The 25,283-nt window shown below is 51.4% G+C and overlaps 1 protein-coding gene across 8 annotated transcripts in view; it reads right to left on the bottom strand.

Annotated features, from left to right (window-relative positions):
• FGFR1 (fibroblast growth factor receptor 1) overlaps positions 1 to 25,283 on the bottom strand; it is a 46,354-nt gene that overhangs the window by 6,952 nt on the left and 14,119 nt on the right. For 2 of the 8 annotated variants that reach the window (XM_032468580.1, XM_032468581.1), the window contains exons 3-9: positions 9,215 to 9,481; positions 7,790 to 7,879; positions 7,362 to 7,534; positions 5,559 to 5,682; positions 4,201 to 4,391; positions 2,225 to 2,369; positions 30 to 232 (exon numbers count right to left, since the gene is read on the bottom strand). In XM_032468580.1, coding sequence (XP_032324471.1) covers positions 30 to 232; positions 2,225 to 2,369; positions 4,201 to 4,391; positions 5,559 to 5,682; positions 7,362 to 7,534; positions 7,790 to 7,879; positions 9,215 to 9,481 — 1,193 coding nt within the window. The remainder of the gene's footprint in view (positions 1 to 29; positions 233 to 2,224; positions 2,370 to 4,200; positions 4,392 to 5,558; positions 5,683 to 7,361; positions 7,535 to 7,789; positions 7,880 to 9,214; positions 9,482 to 25,283) is intronic. The other 6 variants (XM_032468586.1, XM_032468582.1, XM_032468583.1 and 3 more) reach the window with 6 other exon arrangements.

The raw sequence follows: 25,283 nt of genomic DNA, 5'->3' as shown, positions 1-25,283 counted from the left end.
CAGGGAGTGCAAATCCCCCATCTACTTTCTGTTACCTGTCTGCGCAGAGGGATGCTCTTGGCCAGCTTGTGCACGGCCATCTGGCTGTGGAAGTCACTCTTTTTGGTGCCGCTCTTCATCTTGTAGATGATGACAGACCCCACCATGCAGGAGATGAGGAAGGCCCCCGTGCAGTAGATGATGATCTCCAGGTACAGGGGCGAGGTCATCACCGCTGGTCGCTCTTCCAGGGCTGGGTCAGTGCGAACAGGGTGTTAGCGAGCTTGCAGGGCCCAGTCCACTAGGGTCCCAGCTCCTTAAGAAACTCAACACCCATCTCCTTTCTTCTGCGAATCTTAAGGGCAGGGAAGAACCAAGCCAGGTCGTAGCTAGGACGGGGTTCTGGTGCTGAGCAGATGACACAATCTGTGATCTTTGAGGCTTCCTGATGCTGACTTGAATCCCAAGAGGGATGGACTAGAACTACTGCTACACCAGGCCCATCCTCATGAACTCAGGGCCCCCCTGTGCTCAGCCGCATTGCTGGGCTGGATGGGTACCGGGTACCCTGTGAGAGACGGCTGGGAACCCACTTCCGCTAGATGCCTTCCTCAGCGTCCCCATGGAAATGTGCCCCTTCTCTGCAGTGCGAGCACCAGGTCAAACACCTATCACTGGGGACAGCCGACCATCCACGAGTCTGTCGTTATAGACAGTCCTCCAGTACCTTGAAGGCCCGGATGGCACCTCACTTGTGTCTGGAGGCCACAGCGCCTGGCATCGGGGGGCACCCACAGAACGAGGACACGTTGGTGGGGGGAGAGAAAACCAGCCTGTGTCCTGACTGAATTCCTCCCCCTCGCCTGTGTCATCTGTGCAGGTCAGACACGTGCACGCCAGACCACAGGCAAGACTAACTTAATTTCCAAACGTGTCTGGGCGGCTAAAGAGGAAAATGTAAGCTTTACTGCACTTCTTAAGAACTCTACTCACAGGCCTAACTCCTAAAACCGAAGAAGGAAGCTGGGGAGGGGGGAACTGTCTGATTCTCTTCTCTACTAAGAGTACACCCTGCTCTCACCCCCATAGAAACCCGTGCAGTTCAAACCCCCTCTCCCTCCCATGCAGAGGCTGGGGGGGGGGGTCCCATCCAGCACCGGCTTCATAGAATGCCCCCTCCCCGACGTGGAGGGGTCCCTCTTTCCCCTAGAGCTCTCCTCCCACTCCTCCCCTTTTAAAGACCCCAGCCAGCCACAGGGGCCAGCACCCCGGGGACCTCCCCTGGGAGGCCCTAAGTGTGACCTCAGATGAGCCCAAAGAGAACTTCCCGAGGCCTGACAAGGGGATGGCAGAGCTGATAACACGGAGAAGTGTTTCTGTTTTTCTCTTTCCCCAGCGTCGAGAAACAGAGACAACGGACTGGGAGCATACACAGGACACTGACAACGACGATGATAAAAACAGAACGCTTCTCTGCCTCCAGTGGGGGCATTATCAGAGGAGGAGATGGGGAGAGAGAAGACAAGAGGCCCGAGTCTGCAGAAAGCAGAGCAGCAGAGCGCCCAGACCACGTGCAGCCCCGCAGCCACCAGCCCGCCACCCTGCACAGGCTGCAGGCTCCTTCCTTCCCGGCCCTGCACACACGCCTCCCCCCCGGAGGGTAAATGGACACCACCAAGCTCGCTGCGCTGCGCTGCCCAGGACAGGCCTTGCTTAAAGCAGCTCAGGTCCGCTCATCTGAGCTCCCCTCCCTCTCCGCTCCGAGGTCAGGGCAGGGCGGCAGCGTGGGAGGATGGAGGATGTTGTTCCTTGCAAGCGGCAACCCCTCCTTCCAGCGGGGGCCTACATTCAGTTAGAAGAGGAGTGCGGCCTTTCTGAGACCTTGCGGGCTGGCCATAAAGGATCAGATGAGAGAAGGGAGGCCTGCTGGACCCAAGGATGGAAGGAGCTTGCCCTGGAGGAGAGCCCGGCTGCAGGTTAAATCCAGATCCCATGCATGCATTGCACTGGACAAGGGGAGAGCCAGTCGCAGGCGTGCAGGTGGGGGAGGCCTCCGCCTTCCCGCACCACTAGGAAAAGCTCCCGTGTGAGCTCGGAGGATTCGACCCACAAGGCTGGACAAGCAGCTAGAGCCGCCTGCTGGCCCTTGAAGCCCGGCTCTGTGTCTTCCCCGGCCCCTCAATGCATGCTCCCCCCGTGCCCGTGGATGAGGGCGGGACATCGAGAGGAGAAGTCCAGTGTATACCTTCCAGAACGGTCAACCATGCAGAGTGATGGGAGAGTCCGATAGAGTTACCCGCCAAGCATGTATACTCCCCCGCGTCCTCAAAGGAGACATTCCTTAAGTGAAGCACCTCCATCTCTTTGTCGGTGGTATTAACTCCGGCAGTCTAGAAGAGACAACGGAAGCAAAATGGACAAGCCCGGGACATGAGACCTCTCAGAGATGCAGAGAGAGAGGGAAGGAGGAAGAGCAAAGAGGGGATAAAAAAAACCCAGAGGAAGAAATGCTCCCCAGCGTCTCCTTTGCAACAAGGAACAAACAAAAACCACCAGGCAGCGCGAGACCTGTTAGAGGAAGAGAGTGAGACCCTGAGGGAGGAAGGCCGGCAGACCTGAGATGACGGTGGGGTGGCTGGTTATGACCCGTCACCAGACGCTGGCAGCCCCGGCCCATCCCAGCATGCGGCGGCGAGCTGCATGGAGAAATGAGGCCCGGCGAGCGGGCGGCTGTTTGGTTTCCAGTAAAGAAAGTCTCAGAAGGCACACACAGGAGGGATGGAGGGGGCTGCAGCCACACACACACACACACACACACCCCTGTGGATGCTCTTCCTTTCTCTCCTCCATCACTGAGGAGGCAGCAGGACCATCCCCCATGCAGCCGAGGAACACACACAAGGCACAGAGGGGGCGACACCAACACAGAACCAAACCAAACCAGCCTCCCAGGCCGGGTATTTTTCCATGGCTCCAGGGCACTAGGAACACAGCAGGACAACAGGGAGGGCTGGGCGCTGGCCTCCCCACCTGCCCCAGCAGCTAGGGGCCCCCTCCGTATTCCCGTTACCTTTTGCCACAGGTCTGGTGACAGTGAGCCACGCAGACTGGTTAGCTTCACCAATATAGTTGGAAACCTTACACACATACTCCCCGCTCTGGGCCTCTGTCACATTGAACAGGGTCAGCACCTCTGCATCCGAGCTATTTATCCCCGAATGCTGGAACAAACCAACGACATGCCATCAGTTGGGCCAACCCTGAGATGTGGCCAGATTTTGCTCCCAGGCAATGTCACAGGCAGGCCCAGGGAGCTGAGGGAAGGGAGGAGCAAGAGAGACTTAGCACCTTTCCCTTCTGAGCAGGACGCAAGTGGATTTCAAAAGTCCGAAGCCCTTGACTGAAAAATGAACTTCAGAAAGTCACTACCCACCCCAACCAAATGTTCTGTCTGTGTTAAACCCTCTCCTCCAGGACGAGGGCAGGGATTGTGAATGGAGACGTGGCCACGGCCCCACTTCCTACATGGCAGTTTCAGCACCAGGAGTGAGGGTGGCCGGTAAATCTTTGGGGGTAATCAGGCCAGGGAGGACGAGGTCTAACGCTGGGACCAGGAGGGAAACCACTTTCCCAGCTTCTGGTTACTTCCTGTTGTAGGATCCACTGGAGAATTAGGTAATTCTCTTCCCTGGATTAATGGGGCATTCAGGGACAAGGGCTGGGAGTGAGAGGAGAAAGGAATAAAGAGCCATTACTCCTGAAACTCTGAGGGCTGACCTGTGGCCTTTGCCTTTCCAGCCCTACCTAAGTCGTGCCCGGTCGTTCACCCCACGGGCCAGAAAGGACGTGACTCGGGAGCCAGGGCAGAGACTGGGAGACGCCTGCTGGAGAGGCTTTGGTCGCGGGCCATGGGAAGGCAGGAGTGCACACACCTTCCTGGAGCAGCTGCCCCGAAAGCCTGGGCACAGTCACTCTTGAAGCTCTTTAGAAGCCAGCAGTGCCCACCCCCCAGCCCTCTGTGCCCCTCACATCTCCACCTGTGACCTGCCCCTGGTGGTCCTGCAGGATGTGGCTAGGTCCCCATTTAAGTCGGAGCCCGTGCCTGGAGGGAAGGGATGGGTCCCCGTCTTGGGCCCTGAGCTCGACCACAGCAACCTGGACCCCGGGAGACACAGGTCTCCTCCCCAGAGCCCAGCCCACGGAGACTAGGGCCAAGATTACCTTCAAGATCTGGACATAAGGCAGGTTGTCTGGACCAATCTTACTCCCGTTCACCTCGATGTGCTTTAGCCACTGGATGTGGGGCTGTGGGTCACTGTACACCTTACACATGAACTCCACGTTGCTGCCCAGGGCCACTGTCTTGTTGGCGGGCAAGCCTGCCTGCAGGATGGGCCGGTGAGGGGACCGCTCTGCGGAGGAAAGGAGTACAGGATGGAGGCCCATGAGGCTCTGCCGTGGCAGCTCCTGGCTGGGATGCTGACAGAGGGCATCCTGAAGACCTCCGAGAAGCATGCACCCGCCTCGGCTCTCTCGGGGATGGGCAGTGCAGCTTCCCAGGCCCTCGGATGGGAGCTGGGAGAAGGGATACCCTTCTCTATTAAGACCCTGTTCCCTGAGGCAATGCATCTACATTCACAGGCATAAGACGTCTCTCTTTGCTTAACGCAGAACCTCATAGCAGAACCTCATACCTTAGTCGCTCCAAGACCTCAGCCCAGCCTACCTGCCCTCAGCTACAATCAGTCACTTAGACTCGTGCTGTTCAAGTGTGGTCCACGAGCAGCAGCACCAGCATCTCCAGGAGCTTGTTACAAAGGCTGAACCTCAGACCCCACCCCAGACCTCCGCGGCCAGAAGCTTATTTTTACACCATATCCTTCAAGCCGAGGCAGAACGCTGGCTGTGTAACAATTTACCTTAAGGTGCTAGAGAATGAGATGCAGAACCTCTAGAAGGAAGAGGCTGAAGCAGTAGCACCTAGAAGCATGATGTTCCTCCTAGTGTCTCATGCAACACCTGGAGCTCTGCATTAACTAGGTGTCTGACCTCTCTGAGCCTCAGTCTGCTCTTCTGTGCAATGGGAACAACAGCATCTCCCTTGCAGAGGCGCCATGAGAACTGCCTGTGGTGTATTTATAGTACCCAGCAGGGCAGGCTGCTGGCATTGCGGAGTGATAGCTACTATTATCCTAAATTTAACATCAGTACTCCAGTCACCGCCTGCAGGGGAGACTATCAACAGCACCTTTCACTCTACGAGTCTGTGGTACAGGCTGATCCTTGCAGCTCTATTCACAGATAAGAAAAGGGGGTGGGGAGGTTGCAGCTCAGTGACAGAGTGTGTGCTTAGATGCACGAGGTCCTGGGTTCAATCCCCAGTACCTCTGTTAAAAAATAAACAAATGAATAAACACACCTAATTACCTCTCCCTGTAAAAAATTAATTGTACAAAAAATAAATGTTCTAAAAAGAAAAGAAAAGGGAGGCACAAAACAGGAAGGTGATGGAGCTAATAAATGCCACAGCGTCCTGACTGCATCCCTGAGTCAGCCTGGCCCCCGGCTCGCGGTCTTACCCACAACGTCCAGCTGGTAGGTGTGGTTGATGCTACCGTATTCGTTCTCCACAATGCAGGTGTAGTTGCCTTTATCCGAAGGCACCACTGAGTCCATTATGATGCTCCAGGTGGCATAACGGACCTGAGGGGAAACGTGCCAAAGGGCCCCACTGTGGGTCTGGAGGCAAACGTGAGCAAAGCCACATGGCGGCGGTGTTGGGGCCCAGTGGCTGTTACCGTCCCATCAGAGCACAGAGCCGAGTGCGGGCTGCACCTGAGCCAGGACAAGGCGGGCACTGCCACCCAGCCCCTTTACACTCTGCAGGAGAGAAGCAGGCAGACCAGGGTGAGAACTCCGGAGGTCTGCCCACAACGGGCAAGGCCGCCCGTGATCTGGACAAACGTGCCGTCCTCACTCTCCCAAATACACTGGGAACTCTCCCAGCCCTGCACCTCTGTCCACGCTGTTCCTGTGCCGGAACGGCTCCCTGCTTAGAGTCCAGCCCTGTCCGCCCGCCCTTGACATCTCATTTCAAAAACCATCTCCTCCAGCCCCGTCTCCAGCCAGAACTGTCCTCCCGTCCCTCTGTGCCCCACAGATGCTTTCCATGGCAGTGGTCACGGATGCCTGCTGTCCTATTAGTTGGAATTCTTTATGGGCAGGATGCTGCTTTGCAACACTCAGAGCACAGAGTCTTGCATACAGCAAGTGTCTGGTGAATTAACTTTAAAGGTTTCCTTATTTTTTCTGATCACCTCTGCTTTTCTTATACAAGATGCTTGAGAAAAAAGCAGCCAGGTGAGATGGGAAAGAAACAGGGATGACATGTGTGATCAGAGACTTTCTAAAGGAGGGATTCTGATGTTCTGAAAAGCGTTAAACAGGCAAAGGACACGAACAAACAATTTACACACCAGGAACTGGAAACTGCTTATTAACATGTAAATTCTAACTTTGTTACTAAGCAAAACAGCCCACGAACAATGAGATATTTTCATGTGTCAAATTTGTTAATGAAGGTAGAGTGAGCTTGTCATTTTCATACTCTGCCGTGGGAGAGCGAATTCATTTTCCGTTTTAAGAAAGTAACTGTTACCACAATAAAATAAAATTAAAAAATAAAATCACACCCTCAACTCATGACATCGCCCTCCCTTAAGAGTAATTTATCACAGTAAAATTTTATGTCTTCCCATTGTACTTTGAACTCTGTTGCCTAGTACATTTTCTGGAAAGACATATGTTCAAGAAATGTTCACGTAATAAATGAACAAGTGAATGAATAAATAAAATTACCTAATTATGGGGGAAAAGTAATTGGGTGATGTGCGTCAAGGGCTTAAAAAAATTGCTTGTACTTTGATCTAGTAACTTCTAGCAATCTGTCCTAAGGCAGAATATTTTAAAATATGGTAACAAAGACTTATGTACAAAGATATTCACTGCAACTTTATAGCAGTGAACAACTGGAAATTAACTTGTATCACAAAACAGTTCATTAAATGATGGGGTATTGTAATACTGGAACATTATGCAGCCATGAAAAATTATCTTTCAAACACATGGCAAAAGACATATGTTATAATGTTAACAATTGACAAGAAATTATATACACAATGTGATCAACCATGTAAAAACCATATACAAAGAAAAAAAAAGACTGAAAAGATTGAACTTTACTGGCACTTTTTTGTATCTGAAGATTTTCTAATTTTACAGATAGAAAGCATTATTTAAAACAATCAAAGGCATATAAAAAAGGATTTTCTAAGTAGCATCTCCTGCTCCTCTTACTCTGACCTTCATATGAACACATGTACCTTGTAGCCTCCGATCCTGTGGTCAGGTTTGAATTCCTTGCCATTTTTCAGCCAGCGCAGGGTGGGGTTGGGAGTCCCACTGGAGGGGCATTTGAACTTCACTGTCTTGGCAGCTGGCACCGCGTGCAATTTCTTTTCCATCTTTTCTGGGGACGTCCAGTAGGGAGCCACGGCTGCCCGGGGAGAGCCGAGAAAGACGGGCAGGGGCTGGTCAGGCTCAGGAGCGAGGACCCCAGCCTGCTCACCTGCCCACCACCTGGGAACAATGCCTGCACTGATCTGATCCCCCGAGGGATCCCACCGCAAGCATCGTGATGCCACATGTCTTCTCCTCCCCTTCTCCAGACAATCACCAGAGCTTTCCCCCTTGCCGGTTCAAACCCGACACCCAGGCCCGGAGGGCAGTAAGGTAGGAAACAGTGTCTCACGCATACGGTTTGGTTTGGTGTTATCCGTCTCTTTCTCCTCTGAAGAGGAGTCATCATCGTCATCGTCGTCCTCTGAGGAGGGGAGGGCATCTACGGCAAGGAGAAGGGAGCACTGAGGTCCCTCCAAGGGAAAGGGGGCCGGCGAGCTTTCCATCCAACCCACAGCCACCCCATGAACAAAAAGGCCAGTCAGCTGTAGATATACTGACTCCAGTCCCCTCCTCCCTTAGTGACTGTCCCTCTGTGGAATAGAAACCGTTTGTTTAAGAACTGCATGCTCTACGCCTGTGCCCCTCCACCCCCAACCCCAGCACACTGCACCCCTCTGCCCGGAGGCCTTTACCCCAGGCAGTTCCATCACGGGCAGGTGAGTCCTCTTTCGTCTAACTCCACCCTGCATTCAGAGGCTCACTCAACTCATCATGCCCCAGAGGCGCTGAGTCTCTGAACTAGCAGCCAGGGAAACTGTCTCCTCCTCTGGAGACCCAGACAGATCTAGGCACTGCAGCCAGAAGCCAATTCCGAAGCCGCGGGCCAAACTACCTCCAGTCAGAATCTGTCCAGCACGTGTCTGCTGAGGTTTGGAAGCTGCCCTTCTAAACCAGAGCGGGTAGGGAGCCCACCACGCGGTCCGTCCACCAACACCTGCCCCCAGTAAGTATCCATCCCTTTTAAAAGGCTTGACACACATGTGGTCACCAATCAGGGTAATGCCAGATCTTTTCCCAGCCCTTCCTAGTACTTGTGGGGTCTGGAGGGAAATAAAGAAGGCAAGTCCTCAGGGAGGGGCAGGTTCTGGATGATGCCTGGGGGAGGAAGTGCCAGACCTGCACCCTGGGATACACGAGTACAGGAACCTTCAGCTCAACTTCGTTTAATCTAGGGTTTTGTAAAAGTCACATTCGACAAGTGGCAGATCCCCAAAGTCACTGAGTCCCAGGGTTCCTTGGTGGCCCTAACATAGCTCTGGAAGCTGAGGGACAGATGTTTCCCATTGAGCTGTGGCTATGGCGATGCACCTTTGTCACCCCTGGTCACAGGAGGGACCTCACCACATATTCGGGGGCTCTAATCACTAAGCCAAGTCCTAAGTCCAAATGGCAAGGGAATGAGAGGATGGATGCTGCTGGGCCCTCGGAGCACCCCAGAGACTTCACAGTGTCTCACTGCCCCGGGTTCGTCCGCAATCGCCTGCGGGGTAGGGCCCGGAGGCCCGCGCTCTCTGGCCCGAGGCCCGCACCATTGGTCATGCCCCAAGAGCTAAGCCACGCTGCGGGCGGGGAGCGATGTTAGTGGGCGGCAGCTTCTGAAGCAGAGTGGGGGGCAGATCACGGAATGGGAGGAGATCTGGCTCCCCCTGAAACCAGCAGAGAGGCTTGGAGGGGTGGGGGGTAGGGGAGGGCGAGGGTGGACTTGGCTACCAACCTGAGACGTTGACAGAGAAGTAGGTGGTGTCGCTGCCCGAGGGGCTGCTGGTCACACAGGCGTAGAGGCCGGAGTCGGCGGGCACGGAGTCCCGCACCTCCACCTCCTCCCCTGTGATGCGGGTGCGGTTGCTTTCCACCAGCTGCACCCCGTCCCGCAGCCAGTTGATGCTCTGCACATCGTCCCGCAGCCGACAGCGGAGCTGCAGCAGGTCACCGGGGTGGACCAGGAGGGACTCCACTTCCACGGGGGCTCCCCAGGGCTGGGCTGCAGCCACCACAGGGGCCGGGAAGAGGGGGCGAGGGGCAGGGGAGGAGGAGGGGAAAGACAAAGGGCATTACGCCAGCCGCACTGAGCTGCAACATCCCAGGGGTTACAGAGCTGGGGAAGTGGGAACGGGAACACGGGTCAGTCGGGAGGCGGCTCGCTATCTGGGCACCCCCATCACTGCGTCTCTACCCAACTCCTCCAGAGGGCAAAGGGAGAAAGAGGCAAAGTTAGGAAGCAGCTGCAGCAGCATTAAGCGGTTCACGTTTCATTTCCCTCCATCCAAGGGGTGACTTGTGTGTGTCCAGAGTGCCCCCTCCCCACACACATAGCTCTTTGCCAAGAATGGTGGCTTCCCAGAGGAACACTCCGTTTGCTTCTGGCTGGGGCGGCCTCACCCTTTACCCTAGGAACCCTTGAACAAGCCTCCCCAAACCCAGGAGCCCCCACTCATGTCGAGAGAAGGCAGTTTGTCACTGGGGGGCTCTGGGTTCCAGTGATTCAGCATTGGGGGTGGGACTGAGCCCCGCAGAGTCAGTGCATAGGATGCATATGTGGGAGAGACAGCCCAAGGAGAGGTCAGCTCAGGGGAGCCTCTAGCTAACAGGTGTCGGGCCAGCGGATTCGGAGCTTTTGACTATATTAGGAACGAAGGCCTGCAGCTGCCACAAAACCCACACTTGCTCTGGCAGCAAAAGCCACTGCACACAAAGCTCCTTTCTCCTCACCCGACTGCAGGGCTCCCCCTCTGGGGCCCCCCACCTTCCTCTGCCCTGTCCTCCCCCAACGCACTGGCACTCACAGCCTCTCCCCCTCACCGCTCCTTCCCTGGAGCCCGGGGGGCCACACACCCAACCCTCTTGCCCAGCAAAACCACAGTCAGGCTAACAAGAAGGCCTGAGGCCGGACACACCGGTGAGTCCACTGTCCCGTGCTGACCGGTCCTCTGAGCACCCCTGTCTTCACTAACAAGGGGAAAGGCAGCGCCTAGTAACTCTTGGGACGTGCAAACCTGCAATCCTGCTCCTGGCATCCTCTGCTGCCTGCCCATCCCCCATCAGAAGAACACACCTGTTGAGCTCACGTCCACCACCTGACTAGTCTCTAGCACCTTCTACAGCCTTCTTTCCTTCTCGGGTACCGGTTCACCATCAGAGGCTTGTCGGGGACAAGGTCCCCCGATGCCTGCAGGTCCCCCGATGCCTGAGGCTCTGCTGGGCTCTCTCCACACCCTCCCGCTCTCATCCCTTTCTGACCCCAGTCTGGGTCAGGTGCCCTCCCATTGCGCTGGTCACACTGAAGGACAGTCCCCTTTCTTGACTGAGTTGCGAGGGTGGGGACACGTCACATTTACCTTCAAACCCCAGCACCTGGGACGGCGCTTCCTGAATAACGTGATAACATCATCTCTTCATCACCTCCTTCCGGACTCCCTTTTCTCCTTCACCACCTCATTTTAACCGACTCTTTCTGAGATCCTCAATAGGTTTCTGCTGGAAACCTCACCAATGAAGGAATGAGTTTCCAGGCATTGGCCGGGGCTAGGGACTAAGGGCAGTTTCCCCCAGAGGGGCCGGGATGGGGCTCAGGGGCCAAGAATGCGGGCCCCGGCGCCTTTCCACCTGAGGGCTCTGTCTTAAATTTGGGGTAAATATTGAGTCATCCAAGGGGGTTGCTGCTTGAAAAGGGTTTGGAAACCACTCGGCCAGGACTCATTTATTTTTGTGAATCAGGTCAGGAGGAACACCACAAAGGTGAACAGACCGCACAACTGATTAAAAATAAGCCTTTGTGGATCTTGGGGAAAAAAAAAAGTTATTCTTTCCATTTTTAATGGTTTGTGGTTTTGCCAAAAGGAGGTAGAAGAAAAGCCATTCAGACTTGACCCTGAAGGAAAACAGAAGACGCTCCGAGGGATCAAATCTCACTTCCCCGCAGTGACCTCACTGATTAAATATTTTGCAGCTCGTGATCTGGACCAGCCGTTGGTCCAACAGTAAACTCCGGTAAACTCAAATTCTTAGCCGTTGGCATCACGGCCTATTTTGACAGGTCCCAGAAACAAAAAGGTAGCCAGGAGAACACGGGCGTTTCCCCAGGAAGAAGCAGCGAAGGGAGACGGGCCCTGCCGAGACCAGCCCTGGCGGATCCAGGCTGGAACTTCTGGCTCATCCCAACAAGGATGCGAACACAAAACCCTTCTGCGTGATCTATAAATCTCCTCAAGAGCCAGCTTTCTTCTCCCTGCCCCTGGAGGTCAGAGTCACCCTGAGGCTCCAGGATTTGGTGAGAACGCCTCATTCATTCTCCTGATCAAGGTTCTACACATTTTAAAGGATGAATTCTAACCCCGTGATCACCTCCCCATGCGACCTTCTTCCCCCCACCTTCCACTCCAAGTCTCTTCTCTGCACCAACAGCATTCTGCCCCCACACAGCAAAACCTCTTTCTGCTGGAGGCTGTCAGCCATCTCTCTAGAGCCCCCCACTCTCCTCAAAGTGCACCATCAAAGACGTCCAGGAAGAATTCCACGGGCACAAGTGTCTTTATCCGCGCTTTCTGTCAGTTACTGTCTGAACCACACACATTTGCACTAAGTTCCATACCATCTTGTACTGCTGCTTTTTCAAACATCTTGATTGAGATAGAATTCACATGCCATAAAGTTCACCCATTTAGAGTGTATAATGCAATGTTTTGTTTTGTTTTGCTTTTTAGTATATTCACAGTTATGCAATCCAACCTCAGAGATTTGGATCACCCCCCAAAGAAACCTTGTACCCAGGAGCAGTCACTCAGTATCCCCTCCCCTTCCTCCCAGTCCAGGCAACCATTGATCTCCTCTGTCTCTAGATTTCCCTCTTCTGGCTATTTCACAATGGACTCACACAATATATAGTTTTTCATGTCCTGCTTTCATTTAGCATAATGTTTTCAAGGTTCTCCCATGCTGTACCATGTCTCAGTACTTCATCTCTTTTAATGGCCAAATAATATCCCCTTGTATGGATGTACCATGTTTTATTAATCCATTCATCGGTTGATGGACACGCGGGTGTATTGTTTCCCAATTGTCAAAAGTGTCCATATCTTGCCTCTTCTAGGAAATAGCAAGCAACTCAGGACAGAATTGCCCATTCTAATTTTCCCACAGTGCCTAGGAATGTCAGAAACACAGAAAATGCTCTGCAGGTCTTGAAGTGGATTGAGCATCTGGCAAAGGCTAATTTTTAGAAGAACCAAAAACCAGCCTACGGCTCTTGGGTTATACTGGATTTTCCCTGGTTCTTGAATGTGTGTCAAAGTCTCCATTTACAGAGCAGGGATAATGCCACTTTCTCCTAGGAGGTGATGGAAAGGTAATCGACCATTGCTGGTTTACTGCCGAGAGCAGCGGTCCTGACCTTGGGGAGTTCCACGTAAGGCAGCTGATGTGGGACATCCCTGGATGCCTGCAACAATCAAGTCATTCCCCTACATTTTGGTCTTTCCAGTGTCCTCCATTTATATCCTCATTGGAAAGGCCCTTGTATCTGTGGCTCCATCTCTGCTGAGCTGGTCTTTCTCTGGTCAAGACCAACGGGCCAGGGTGATACTTGTTGGGGATCACTTAGCAAGAAAGGAGCTGAGTGATTTATTATTTTTTTTTATTGGGCTGGTCATGAAAGATGAAGAAAAGAAGGCAGTTTATTGCTCAGCCACTTGAAAAGACATTCCACCTCTTTGAGCCCCTGATGAATTGGAATGGGGACACTGAGGGAGGCAGTAAACCAAAACACTTGCTTTATGTGTCTTGTTTCCTGAGAGACGAGGTGGGGAACGGAGGCTGGAGGACGTTTGGTATCTGGATTCCCTGGTGACCAAGCCTGAGGCTGAAAGCGGCTGGCGTGAGTCTCGCTTGTACGGCCTCGGAAACACGCATTCTGCTTTCACGCCCTCAACACAGTCACTGTTTTCATTACCCTCCGGGAGTGGGGAGGTTGGGGTTAGGGTTGGGTTTGATTTGAACACCCTTGGAGGATTAAGGCTGTCAATGCCTTGGTCATCTCTCCAGAAAACAGGAGAGAACAAAGGCTTCGGCTTAGTGGTCTGAATCGAGACTGAGGAGGACTCTGGACCTGGGGCAGTTCCTGGGACGGTGCAGATGGCAGGTGGACCACGGAAGGCTGTGGATCCTGTATCCCCATTAGTGGGAGTGAAAGGGATTCATACAGCCATCCCTAATCCCACCCTTCTTTCTGATGGAGTCTCTCCATCCCCCAGGGATGCAGACCAGGGACCCACACTTTTGAGTAATCCTCAGGAACACAGCTAGAAAGACAGAGAGGTAAGGGGTGGTGTTGCCAAGTCAAGGAGCATGATTAATGTCAACAGGGCCCTGCTGAGTCCCTCTCCCTTTCCTTCAAAATACCAGGGCTTTGCAATTCCCAACAAGCCCAAAGGTTGTGGCATTTTGCTTATGGCAGGACTGGCCAGAAATCTGCCACTGTCACTGAGGAGGGGGTTCTGCCTGGGTTCGTCAGGTCAGATCCAAGTTCTGGATTCCAGACTCTGAGTCTTCTGCCAGCCGTGGGCACTGCGTGGGGTCGGGCCCAGGCTTGAGGAGGCTCAAATCCATACACACCTTGTCATTCTTATAAGAAGATGAGACCCCAGCTCCCCCAAATCTAGGGAAAAGAGAGGGAACTTTCTTCAAAATAACTATCACTGGAGGACTCTGCGAGCCCTTGTTACTGTGAAAAAAGAGAAGTAATGGGTAAACTAAGGAGCGGAAGACCCGTACCTTGTGCTAACCAGGGTGATACGATGTACGAAGCGCTGTATCATGAGACATGGGGACCGGGAGAAGAATGGCGAGCCCAGGACGGCTGATCCAACACAGGATCTGAGGTTACAGAACGCAAGTACTGGTGCTCAGAGCAGACAGCAGTGTTCACAGCGGAGGTGCTCACAGCGGTAGGGAAAGGGAGCAAAAGTTGGTGGCGGGGGCGGGGGGGACAAAAAAGAATGAGGTGCTTACGAGCAGGGCTGTGCCTCGGGATGAGGGGGAATGAGAGATGCGGTCAGATCGTATGGTTGAAAGCTGGGCATAGACCAGAACCACCAGAGAAGTCCCAGGGAACACATTTCTCTGCAGAGACTATGAATGCAGGCCTTTCATGCCCCAAGGATGAATATACCTGAAAACGTATTTTGAAATACCGCGTTACCGGCCCTGGTCCCATAAGAACCAATTTGGTCTGGAAGTGATTCCTCCCCAAGCCCCACGACTTAACGTGAACCCCGTGAAAAGTTAACAGCTGATATTTGCAGAGCGCTCTGCAATTTACCATGTGCCTTGCCATATATTATCTTGGGATCCTTCCACAAGTCTGAAAACAGTAATGCTAATACTGGCCAATATTGGCAGCATGCTTATGATACATCCCATACAGTGTGAGAGCTTTTTTAACACCGACCATCATTGAATCCTATGAGGTCAATACCAATGTTATCTCTACCCGATGGGCCCGGAGGCTGACAGTGTGCCGAGCACAGCTGCTTCACAATAACCCTATGAAGGAGGTATTATCCTCATTTTATGGCAGGGACACTGAGGCACAAGCAGGTTCAGGGTGTGTCCAAGATGGCCTACCTAGTCAGGAAGTGGCTGGGCAGGGATTCGAACCCAGGTGGCCTGGCTCTCCAGAAGCCACACGCACTCCAGAGCCCTGGTCTACCACTTTGAAAGGCAGCCTCTATTTTCACTGTCTTTGCAACCCATGACTTTCAAAGAGTGACAGAAACCCTTTCTGGTCAGCCCACTGGTCCTGTCCAAAGGCGTCCAGGTTTCCTACCGTCTCACATGAGATTCTGAGGTTGGCAGCTTTGGCCTCATCTTCCCCTTTCATTCCCTCAGCCCCACCACTACTACTTTGTTACTTAGTGTTTTAAAGTCAGAAATGCACTTTCCCGGCCATGCTCACCTGCCCTATAACGCTGAGCAGGTTTGACTGTGCACACTGGCGGATGAGGAAACTGGAGGGTGGCACTGTGACACTGGCGGACTCAGGACTAACCATAATGCTTTCCTTTGGTGTGGCACCTGAAACTTCACCAGGCATGTTGATTCACAATTGTGTTAATTCGTCTTCACTCCCATTTAAACGTGAGAAAATGGAGGCTGAGAGACTTCTCCCAAAGTCACAAAGCGGGGCTCAGCCCTGGCTCTCGGGGCTGGGTCTGCTGGGTCCTGGGCTCCTTACCCAGCACACGGGACAGTGGCAGGGACTTATAGCCCTGCCTTGGCCATGGGTACACGGCCCGGCCCCTCCCTCCCCCCTGGGTCCCTGGCTCAATCCTGGACCAACCAGCCACCTGACACCTTCTCTGGTCCCAAGCCCCTCATCTTGAGTACAGCTTACAGCTGAGCTGATGGCCGCAGATGACCCCTGCCTGACTCCACTGAGAAGATTAAGGACATCAGGCAAAGGAGCTCTCAAACCTTCACTTGGGCCAGCTCGCCTGATCACACATTCTCAGACTGTCCGGTTCTCAAGTGCTGACCCCTCCGCGCAGGCTCTCCACATCCATCCCTGCACACTCCCCAAGAGCCCGGTTCGGTGGTCCTCCTCCTCCTCCTCCAGGACCTGGGCCCACTCAACTACCTCCCCTGCTCTCCCCGCCCCCCAGCTCCCCTGGTTCCATCTCTGCAGCCAAGCTAACATCTTCTCTGTCCCTTTTCTTTTGCTTTCTCCTGAAATGGCTTTCTCCTTCTGTCTCCCCATCACTTCCCCAGATGTGAAAATTCATTCTCTGGAGGAGACTTCCTCAACTCCGTTCTCCATCTCATTCTTAACGGGACTTACAAATTTTCATGGCTTTTATCATGTACTCATTCAAGCTGCTATATATAAGTATATATATAACATATACATTATATGTACATATAGGTATATATAATAGACATGTTTTATATATACACATGTGAATATGTCTTTTCTACCCTCTGATGTCAGGGGCAGCATCATCTATCATTCCACACTCCAAAGGGGAAGGACATAGCGTTTGGATAACCAGCCCCCAACAAAATCCAGGCGTGACGCCTTGGGGTCCCCACTGAGGTCATCCCTAGGAAATCCTTTTGATTTTGCATTTCTGGGCTAAGAAAATTAGGGGAGAGTGGCCATGCTCTTCAGGAACGTGGGGGAACTGGTGGTCCAGGCTTGTTTACAGTCTTGGCACAAACTCCCCAGAGATAAATGAGGGGGCAGTTGTGGGCGGTGTGGAGGAACTCGGGGTGGCTTGGAAAGCAACTTAAAAGGAACACAGAACAGCCCAGCGGGGCTCCGGGAGCCCTCTGCAGAGGTTTTTATTACGTTCTTTTGGCTTTGAAATGGAACTGAAAACTTACTTTAGTCCGGCCAGGCCAGGCCAGGCCAGGCCAGAGGGGGATCTCGCTGAAATCCTGGGGAACAGCTATCATCCGGCAAGGATGGGGGGTACCGAGAAGCCCTCCAGACACATGATTCCCTGAACGTCCCCAGGGGACAGGGAAAGCTGCAGAAATGGGGAGCAGAGGCATGTGTGGCAGGGGACACAGGAACTCCAAATCAATTAGCGGGGTCTGACACCCTGACCCAGCCGCGTTCACCAGGCCCCGACCCAGGGGGCTTGGAGTGTAGGATGGTGTTTTTTTGACAGAAAAGAGGGAAAGAAGTAAGAAGGAGCATTTTGCATGCAAATGGGCCACTGCCAGAAGAGCCCATTAAAATGTAAAAGCTCCACATTCAGCCTGACAAAACGGTGCAAACTGCTGTGTTTGCCAGAGGGGCAGCGATACAGCTCCCGACAAAGGGGCCAGGGAACAATGGGACCTGAATGGCCCCAGTCAGCAGGTCCCCTCTCGCGTTGCCATGGGGACCCCACCGGGGCTTACTAAAGGTATTTCCTGAGGAGAAAGGCAGTGCACACAGGCCCAGGCGGCCCGGCTAATCCTGACAGGAAGCCATCACCATTCAGCAGCCCAGGGGCTTGGGGCCGGGACTTGTGTTTTGTTTTTATTAAAAAAAGCTTTCGGGGCTTTTGTGTGTCCCACCTCGTCACTGTAATTTAGTGCAGAGCTGCCTGCGCTGGCCAAAGCCACAGCCGGGGGCCCTGCGCCCACTCCAAGACCCCCCAAAACCAGCTTCCCCAGGAAGGAATCGGGAGGGGAGGCCAGTTTCGGGCACATCTTCCAACAGATGCGGAGACAGGAAACCCAGCATCAGACTGGAGTCTGGCTTCTACCTGAAGCCTCCGTGGTACCTGGATTTTCTTCCCTCCTAGGCATTGGGTCCCCCAACCCCTGCCTTCCCAATACCTCCCACCACGGGGAGCACGCTTGCAGGCTGGGGGGAAGGCCTGTAATTAAGTGATTAACAAAGGAATGTGCCCAGGAGTTGTTTTAAAAGAAATTTCCCCTCTGCCTCTCTCCCCAGGTGTTTACAGACATGCTCCGGGGCAGAGCCAAAAAGGAAACTCTTCCCGCGCCCAGTTCCCAAAAGGATTTCAAGGATTCCGGGTACCCTTGGCTGCTCTCCTGCCTACCTCTACCAGGAAGAAAGAGCCGCCCTGGGCGGAGGCAAGCTCACCTTGGACGTGCAGGAATCCACTCACCGAGGCCAGCACAGGTAGGTGCCCGGCGGCTACCAGGAAGGGAGGCCCAAGCTCCCGGTTCCTAGAAGTTGGTGTCACTGGCTCACATTTGGCACCAGAGGAATCAGCCTTGGCAGATTCAGGGAAGAAAGCCAACAACACAGCTGGCGGTGAAGACAGAAACTCCTGTGTGACAACTGCCCCCCTCGGACACAGTTTAGGGTCAATGAACATTTCCTGAGTAAACCTGTAAGTGGAAGGAGCCGGCTCCAGTGTCGATGGTAAAACCAGGGAGGCTCTACTCACTCAGGTCCGTGTGTTTGCAAAGCCCACGCTCTTGCCTCTAAATGAACCGCCCACAACACACACAAATGTTTTGAGCCTGGCCATTTTGATAGAATCATAAGGAGTTAAATTGATCATCTTGGCAGCATTAAGACTATCCCGCAACGGCCCTGAACACCTGGGAAGTTTCAAGAGCCACGCATGGTGGGTCCTATTTTGGGAGAAGGAGCTGGAGAGCCTTGTTCAATGATGGAAAACTCCCCCGACTCAAGCCCAGTAGGCACACTTATGTGGATGTAAGCTGAGCAGCTCGGGATGCTCAGGTGGGGGGGTCTTCCCTGCCTTTATTGAAAATCACGTCCTAAACTCAAAGCAAAAGTTATGTTACAACTGTTGCAACTCAGAAGGAACAACACCTTCCACTGAGCTGTCAGGGAAAAGCCGGGCGATTAGCTGAAGTGGGGTGTGAGTGTGTGTGTGCGCGTGCGTGTGCGTGTGCGTGTATGTGCAGGGGTCCCGCTGCTAGAAGGGGAGCTCAGACCCTCCCACCACTGGCCCGCAGCCCAGGCCTCCCAGCCATGTGTCTGCAGCTGTGACCTGTCATGCACTTCCTGGTCTGGGTTCTGTAATGGAAAGATCATTAAGAGTGGGGGGAGGGAGGACAGTGAGGAGGTAGCCCCGCAGCTCCCACTCCACCAGGCTCTGACCTTAAAGTCCGGTCAGGTTCCTTGAAGGAAAAGAATGTATGCCCTCCCCCCCCCAGGGCCTCTGCACAGCCTCCCCTCCCCCAGGCTCAGCGGAGCTGGTTTGGGGAAGGAAACACCAGCAGCTGGGTAGGAAAGAGCTGCCGCTCCTGAAACTTGCTGATAAATTAGTGGAGGCCACAGCTGTTTCAGAACCTGCCTTCTGGCCCCTCCAAACCTCTGTGGATACTTGAGAGCACAATACACCAGAGCTCTCGGCAGCCCAGTGGGTCTGCAATCTGCCCTCCCTGGCCGGTCCGATGTCTGTGATGGTGGGTCTGGGTCACGGGTCACTGCCCACTGCCGTGGGCAAAGGAATGGCTCTTCATAAAGTCCTATTTTCTTTTCCAATGTTAAAGAAATGCCCCTTATTTTTACATTATGAGAATAAAGGTAATAAATATCCTTTTAAAAGGAAGTGGTGTAAAAAAGGTGGTTGCCAGGAGCTGGAGGAGCAGAGACTGGGGAGCTAAGCGTTTAAATGGGTAGAGTTTCAGTTGGGAAGGTGAACCGTTCTGGAGATGGATGGTCGTGATGGTGGCGCAACAACGTGAATGTACTTAATGCCACAGAACTGTGCACTTAAAAATGGTGAATTTTACATTATGTATATTTTACCACAATAAAAATAAAAATGGTAATGGTAGTGGACATGACAGCATTGGGTTTTTAAAAAATGTTCTTAAGTGGCAAAGTAAATTGTCAACCCAAAATACCGGGGGGAAATGTGACCCATGAAACGTAAAAATCTGGAACCAATGGTCTATCCCACAGATTGGCAGAGAGCGGGGACTCCCAGGACCCAGGGACCACATAGGCATTCTCTCCCCATCACGCGCACCGTGAGACTTGGGCGTTCAGCACTATTTTCAGAGGCTGAAAGAGCATGGTTTAGGGATTTTGCTACCTGAGCGGGTAGGGCTGTCAGGCACAGAGCTGGTAGACCAGCCAGGACCAAGGTGGGGGGGGGGGGGGCAGCATCTGCAGTGGGGACCCCTTCACTCACACAATCGGAGGGGTCTTGAACTATGGGGCTCCTGGGGGAGATTCCCACTCTGGGCAACGTCCACATTCCGGCGCGTCCTAAGGGATGAGAGCCTTGAAATCCTTGGAAAAACCACTTAGTCCCAAACTTTGCTTGAGCCACAGGTGGTTGTAACCGCAGAGTATCTGCATAGAAATGGCGGGGGTGACTGGCCCCACTGCTCACCATGTGACCCTGGGCACGTCATCTCCTCACTCGGCCTCTGTGTCCTCAACAGAAATGGAAGGGCCGACTGGTCCAGCGCGAGGCCCCCTACAGCTGTAACCCACATCTCGGTGCCACTGGGCCTTCAGAGCTGAGTACCACCCACCGCCCCTGCCTGCCCCCCAGCCCAGGGCTCTCTCTGGTGTGAGGGGCGGCGAGAGACCAAGAGACCTCGCGTTCACTTTCTTTAAAGAAGAGGGGATGCTCTTTGGTCACAGAGTTCTGGCCACCAGCACCTTCAACAAACATCTCTCGCCATCTTTTACCTCTGGCCAGAGACATTCTCCCCAGAAGAATCCCTCCGCATCTTTTACACATTAAAACAATGGAATTTTATTTTGATGAAGAAGAACAGAGGATACAGAGTTGCTAAGAGGCTGTGACTGGCAGAAGGCTGGGAGCCCACAGATTCTGGGAGGATTTATTCACTGTCCTTTTTTGATGCCCGTGATAAGCCCCAGAATTGGCTAGGCACATCAATGTTAAAAACGGACTGGGAAACTTTACAAATCAACTACACTTAAAAAAAAACAACAGACTGGGGGTCTGAAGATAGGAGAAAGGGGTAACGTTATAAAACAAATGCTGCTTCCAGCGTACAGGCATTAATGCAGGTTTTTTGGGGGGATGGGTAGGGATCAAATCATTTCATTGAGGGGCTTCAGGGTAGGGTTGAAGGGCTGGGAGGACAATGAGATCCAACCGGGATCTCTCTGGCTTCACAGTTGCTGAAAGCATATAAGTTTTCTTTTTCCCCCTGAAGTTAAAACACCAGATTTTATTCTAAAAGAATAAAAAACTTAAAAATTACTTTACAAGTGATATATGACTTTTTAATGACATTCCAGCCAGAAAAAGAAAAAGAAAAAAAGGAATAATGACTTCAAATCCAAGTAGCTAGAAGTTATTCTTATTAAACAAGTGATCATCAGTCCAGACGTCCCTATCTATATGTGTAAATACAGAGAAATAATGGAGATATGACTATAAAATAGCGTTTGTTCTACGCATGTTTTAAAATCATTTAATCTTTTGCACTTAACAGCAAAACAGAATTGAAATATGAAACATTCTAATTTTAGATAAATGTTTACCGCTAAAGCTGATAAAAATCACAATGGAAAAGAATTGAGTGGTTGGAACTTAATATGGTCTTGAGGTTCACATAACATCAATGAAAGTTTTGGATGCCAAGGGGAGAACTTCATTCAGGAGGTTAGTGAAGGAGCCCGACACTTCTAAGGTTCAAAAGCTAATTCCTAAAACCCAAGGAAAATAAATCTTAATTCCAAAAGTAAACCCTGAAGTTCGACAATCAAGGGGCAGAGATTTCTGAATGCCAAAGGACCCTTCCAAGGGCAGGAGAGGTGATCAGCATTCCAAAGGCGGTGATAATTGACTTAAAGCCCCCAGCAAAGCAGGAGGAGGGCGGGCCAGGAAGAGGGTCTCCTTCCTTCCAGAAAAAGCTTTTAGACAACTTTCTAGCCCTAGTCCTTCCTCCCTCCCAATGCCTCCAGGCAAATGGACTCAGTCCACTTCTGCCAGCCTCACCTCCCCAGTCTTTCCAGAACAGAGGTTAGAGTCCTAGGCACTGATGTCAGGTAGACCTGTGTCCGAACTCTAGCGCCGCCATGTATTTTTGCTGTTTAAACTTGGCAGGTGTTTGCCTGTTTGCCCTCTCTGAGTCAGTTTCATGAACCATTCAATGGAAACAACATCTCCCTCACAGACTTTTGGGGGTGAGAAGTCATTGATATCAGAGATGCTCGAAGCGTGGTCCCCGGACCGGCAGCATCCGCATCCTCTGGGAACTTGATAGAACTCCCCTGCTCGGCCTGGCTTCAGAGTCCAGAACTCTGGGGATGGACAGTGGTGACGGGTTTTAACAAGCTCACCTGGGTGATGTCCCTGCTAGGAAAATATGAGCACCACTGCACCAGGTGGTACAAAGCATTTGTTACGTGGCAGCGATAACTATTTCTCACCTATTTTCCTTATCTTTCTGTTGAAAAGGATTTTATTTCTATCTTTTTTTTTAAAAACTAGAAATCGTAGGTATCTCTTTAAGGAAAGAAAAGGGACAGTTACTTCCCTGTGTGCTCATGCATGCATTCATTTATTCCAAAAGCCTTAATCAGTACCTGATTTGGAGCAGACATTCCTCTAAGGTGTGATGAAAAATCAGAACAAAACCCCTGCCTTCACAATGTCTGTATACACACACATCACAGCCCACAGACGATGGTCAAGTTGACCCTCTCCTGTGGCTTCAGATGTCCTCATAATTTGGGTTTTATGTCCTTATTTGAGGTTGTCTTTGGATGACGCTTCTTCAATGAGTCACTCATTGTTTTTACCTCTACGGAGTAAGAGTTACACTGGCCAGGTTGGGGGCCTGACCGTGACGAGGCTGGGGTAGCGGGTGGCATTTGTCCCGGGCCTCCCATCCAAGCCCGGCCTCCAAGGATTTTCGTGCTTTTTCCCCAAAGGTTACACAGATAGTTACTGACAAAACTGAGAAAATATTTACCAGACAACTCTCCATAAATCTGTGTTCCATTTCTGGGGCCCACGTCAAGACAGTATACCACAAATTAATATATATATTTTAAAATCCTATAATTATTCAGTGACTCGCCCAACTACATTGTAATGTATATTTTTGCTTAAAACATTAAGTTGTTCAATGTAAACACTAAGAAAAACAAAATTTTAGGACTCCTCCCCCACTGTTTTTTTGTATTTCTTCATGTTTTAAAATATACATATGTATTTTATATATATATATAGACACATACATACATACATACATACTGGTAGCCTCAAAACAATGCTAATGCTTCAGGCTTCCTGAACCTTTTATTTTTAATTTTTTTCTTACGGAGACACTGGGGATTGAACCCAGGACCTCATGCGTGCTAAGCATGCGCTCAACCACTGAGCTATGCCCTCCCCTAGGCTTGTTGAACCTTTTAACATGCTTATTTCCACCCATCAGTCATTGCTGGACCACTGTAGAAGCAATCTAGGTGGGTTTCTGTGCCCCGGCAATCTGACTATATTCTAGAATAAGTGTGACCTACAAGGAAAACTCAGGTGGGGCATCTGACACTTCAGAGACCTCTGATGCCAGACCTTCTCCCAGTGGATCTCAGCTACAGTGGAAGAGGCAGCCCCAGTGGGGTTTTTGTTCTAGTGATTATTCTAAGCCAGGGAACCTCTTTCATTAGGGCAGCTCACAGACCTATGACCGATGCACAACCTCGCAGCCAAGAGCAGAGTGTCACACAAGGAAGGACACAAGGCAGGCGTCTCCAGCTGCCCTTACCCCAGTCACACACGTACGTACCATCCCAGAAAGGGACCTGGAGCCTGATTCCTATGAGGTAAAGGCGACTGACCCAGCCATGTTTAAATTCCAGTGTTAGTCTGCCTGAATTCGGGGGAGAAACAGGGACATAGTATAATACACTGGAAAAAAAAATACTGGATTCAGACCTACCTGAGCCTGAATCCCACACCCACCTCTCACCAACTAGATGACCTGAGGCAAATTACTTAACTCCTTGAACCTCAGTTTCCTCATCTGATTATGGGAATAAAACCAATGGCCATGGTATCAGTGTAAAGACGTAAAAATGTGTAAAGCATGTGGAGTGTGCAGATGAAATAAATAATATTTATTATTATTTTAAAAGACCTTTATTGGTATTACCTTTCTAGGGCAGTATGTAATCAAAACTTCTAGAATATAAATATCCTTTGATACATGAACACCTGGACAAATTTTATTTGCAAAAGTATGTTACTTAAGTGCAAATTATTGAAAATAACTTAAATGCCCAATAGTAGAGGACTGAGTACATAAATTTTGCACACCCATACAGTGGCATACTATGCAGTTATTTAACCATGATGGAGACATCTCTGCATGACAGTAAGTACCCACTTAAGGTACAAACCAGTACATAATGTGTAAATTCCATTTTTGAAATGCAATTTTTAAATGCAAGAACAAGACTCTAAAGAAATAGTTGCTGTTAATAGTGATTATTTTGGGAAGAGGGAATGTTAAGAGCTTTCCTTTTTCTCTTTACAAGTCTATATTTTCTACAATAAACCTAGATTACGTATCAAAATATGCATGTTTTAAAAGAACAAATTAAAGCTGTCTTTTTGATTGCACAGAACTTTGCTCTAGTGGAGGAAACAGCCACATGTTAAAAACTCCATCTAATGTAAGGGAGGGGAAAGTAAAGTGCTGGACTGAAAGTTGCACAGAAAGGGGGAAAAGGAGTGATTAACTTGGAGGCAGAGAAGGGCTTCAAGAGGGAGGTGGCCCTTAAGCTACACCTTAAGCTAAACCCAAGCTAGACTTTAACCTAAGAGCAAGAATTACAAACAGTGAAAGGAGAAAAGGTTAGGGATGGAAAATCCTAGCTAAGAGACTGGAATAAACAATGGTTGTGTATGAATGTGTACGTTGTATTCAACCAGAAAAAAGGAAGTCTTGTTTGGCCGGATGGATGGATGGATGGATGGAAGAGAGGGAAGGAAAGAAGAAAAGAAAAAACTAAATCAGTAAACAAATGAAGGGACCATTAACCAGAGGCTAGTTTTCGATCCTGGAGGACACAGAGGAAAACCTAAGCTCTAAATTCAACTTTCTTGGTTGATTAAGTATTTGAAGCTTCAGTGTTGACAGTTCTGAACCCCTTTCCCCGCCCAAGCGCATCACCACTAATGTCCACTCTCTGCTGAACTCCCTGACCCTCTCACCCACTTGGGGCTCAATGCGCCTACACACCCAGGGCCTGGGAAACACGGCAGGGCCCCGCTGCCCCAGCATTCACCTCCTTTTACACAACCCGCCCCAGGAGGCTTGGCCACCACACAACATGTGAGATC

Source organism: Camelus ferus, chromosome 26 (genome assembly GCF_009834535.1).
Source record: "Camelus ferus isolate YT-003-E chromosome 26, BCGSAC_Cfer_1.0, whole genome shotgun sequence".
Lineage (NCBI taxonomy): Eukaryota > Metazoa > Chordata > Mammalia > Artiodactyla > Camelidae > Camelus > Camelus ferus.
This window is presented reverse-complemented; position numbering and strand designations above follow the sequence as displayed.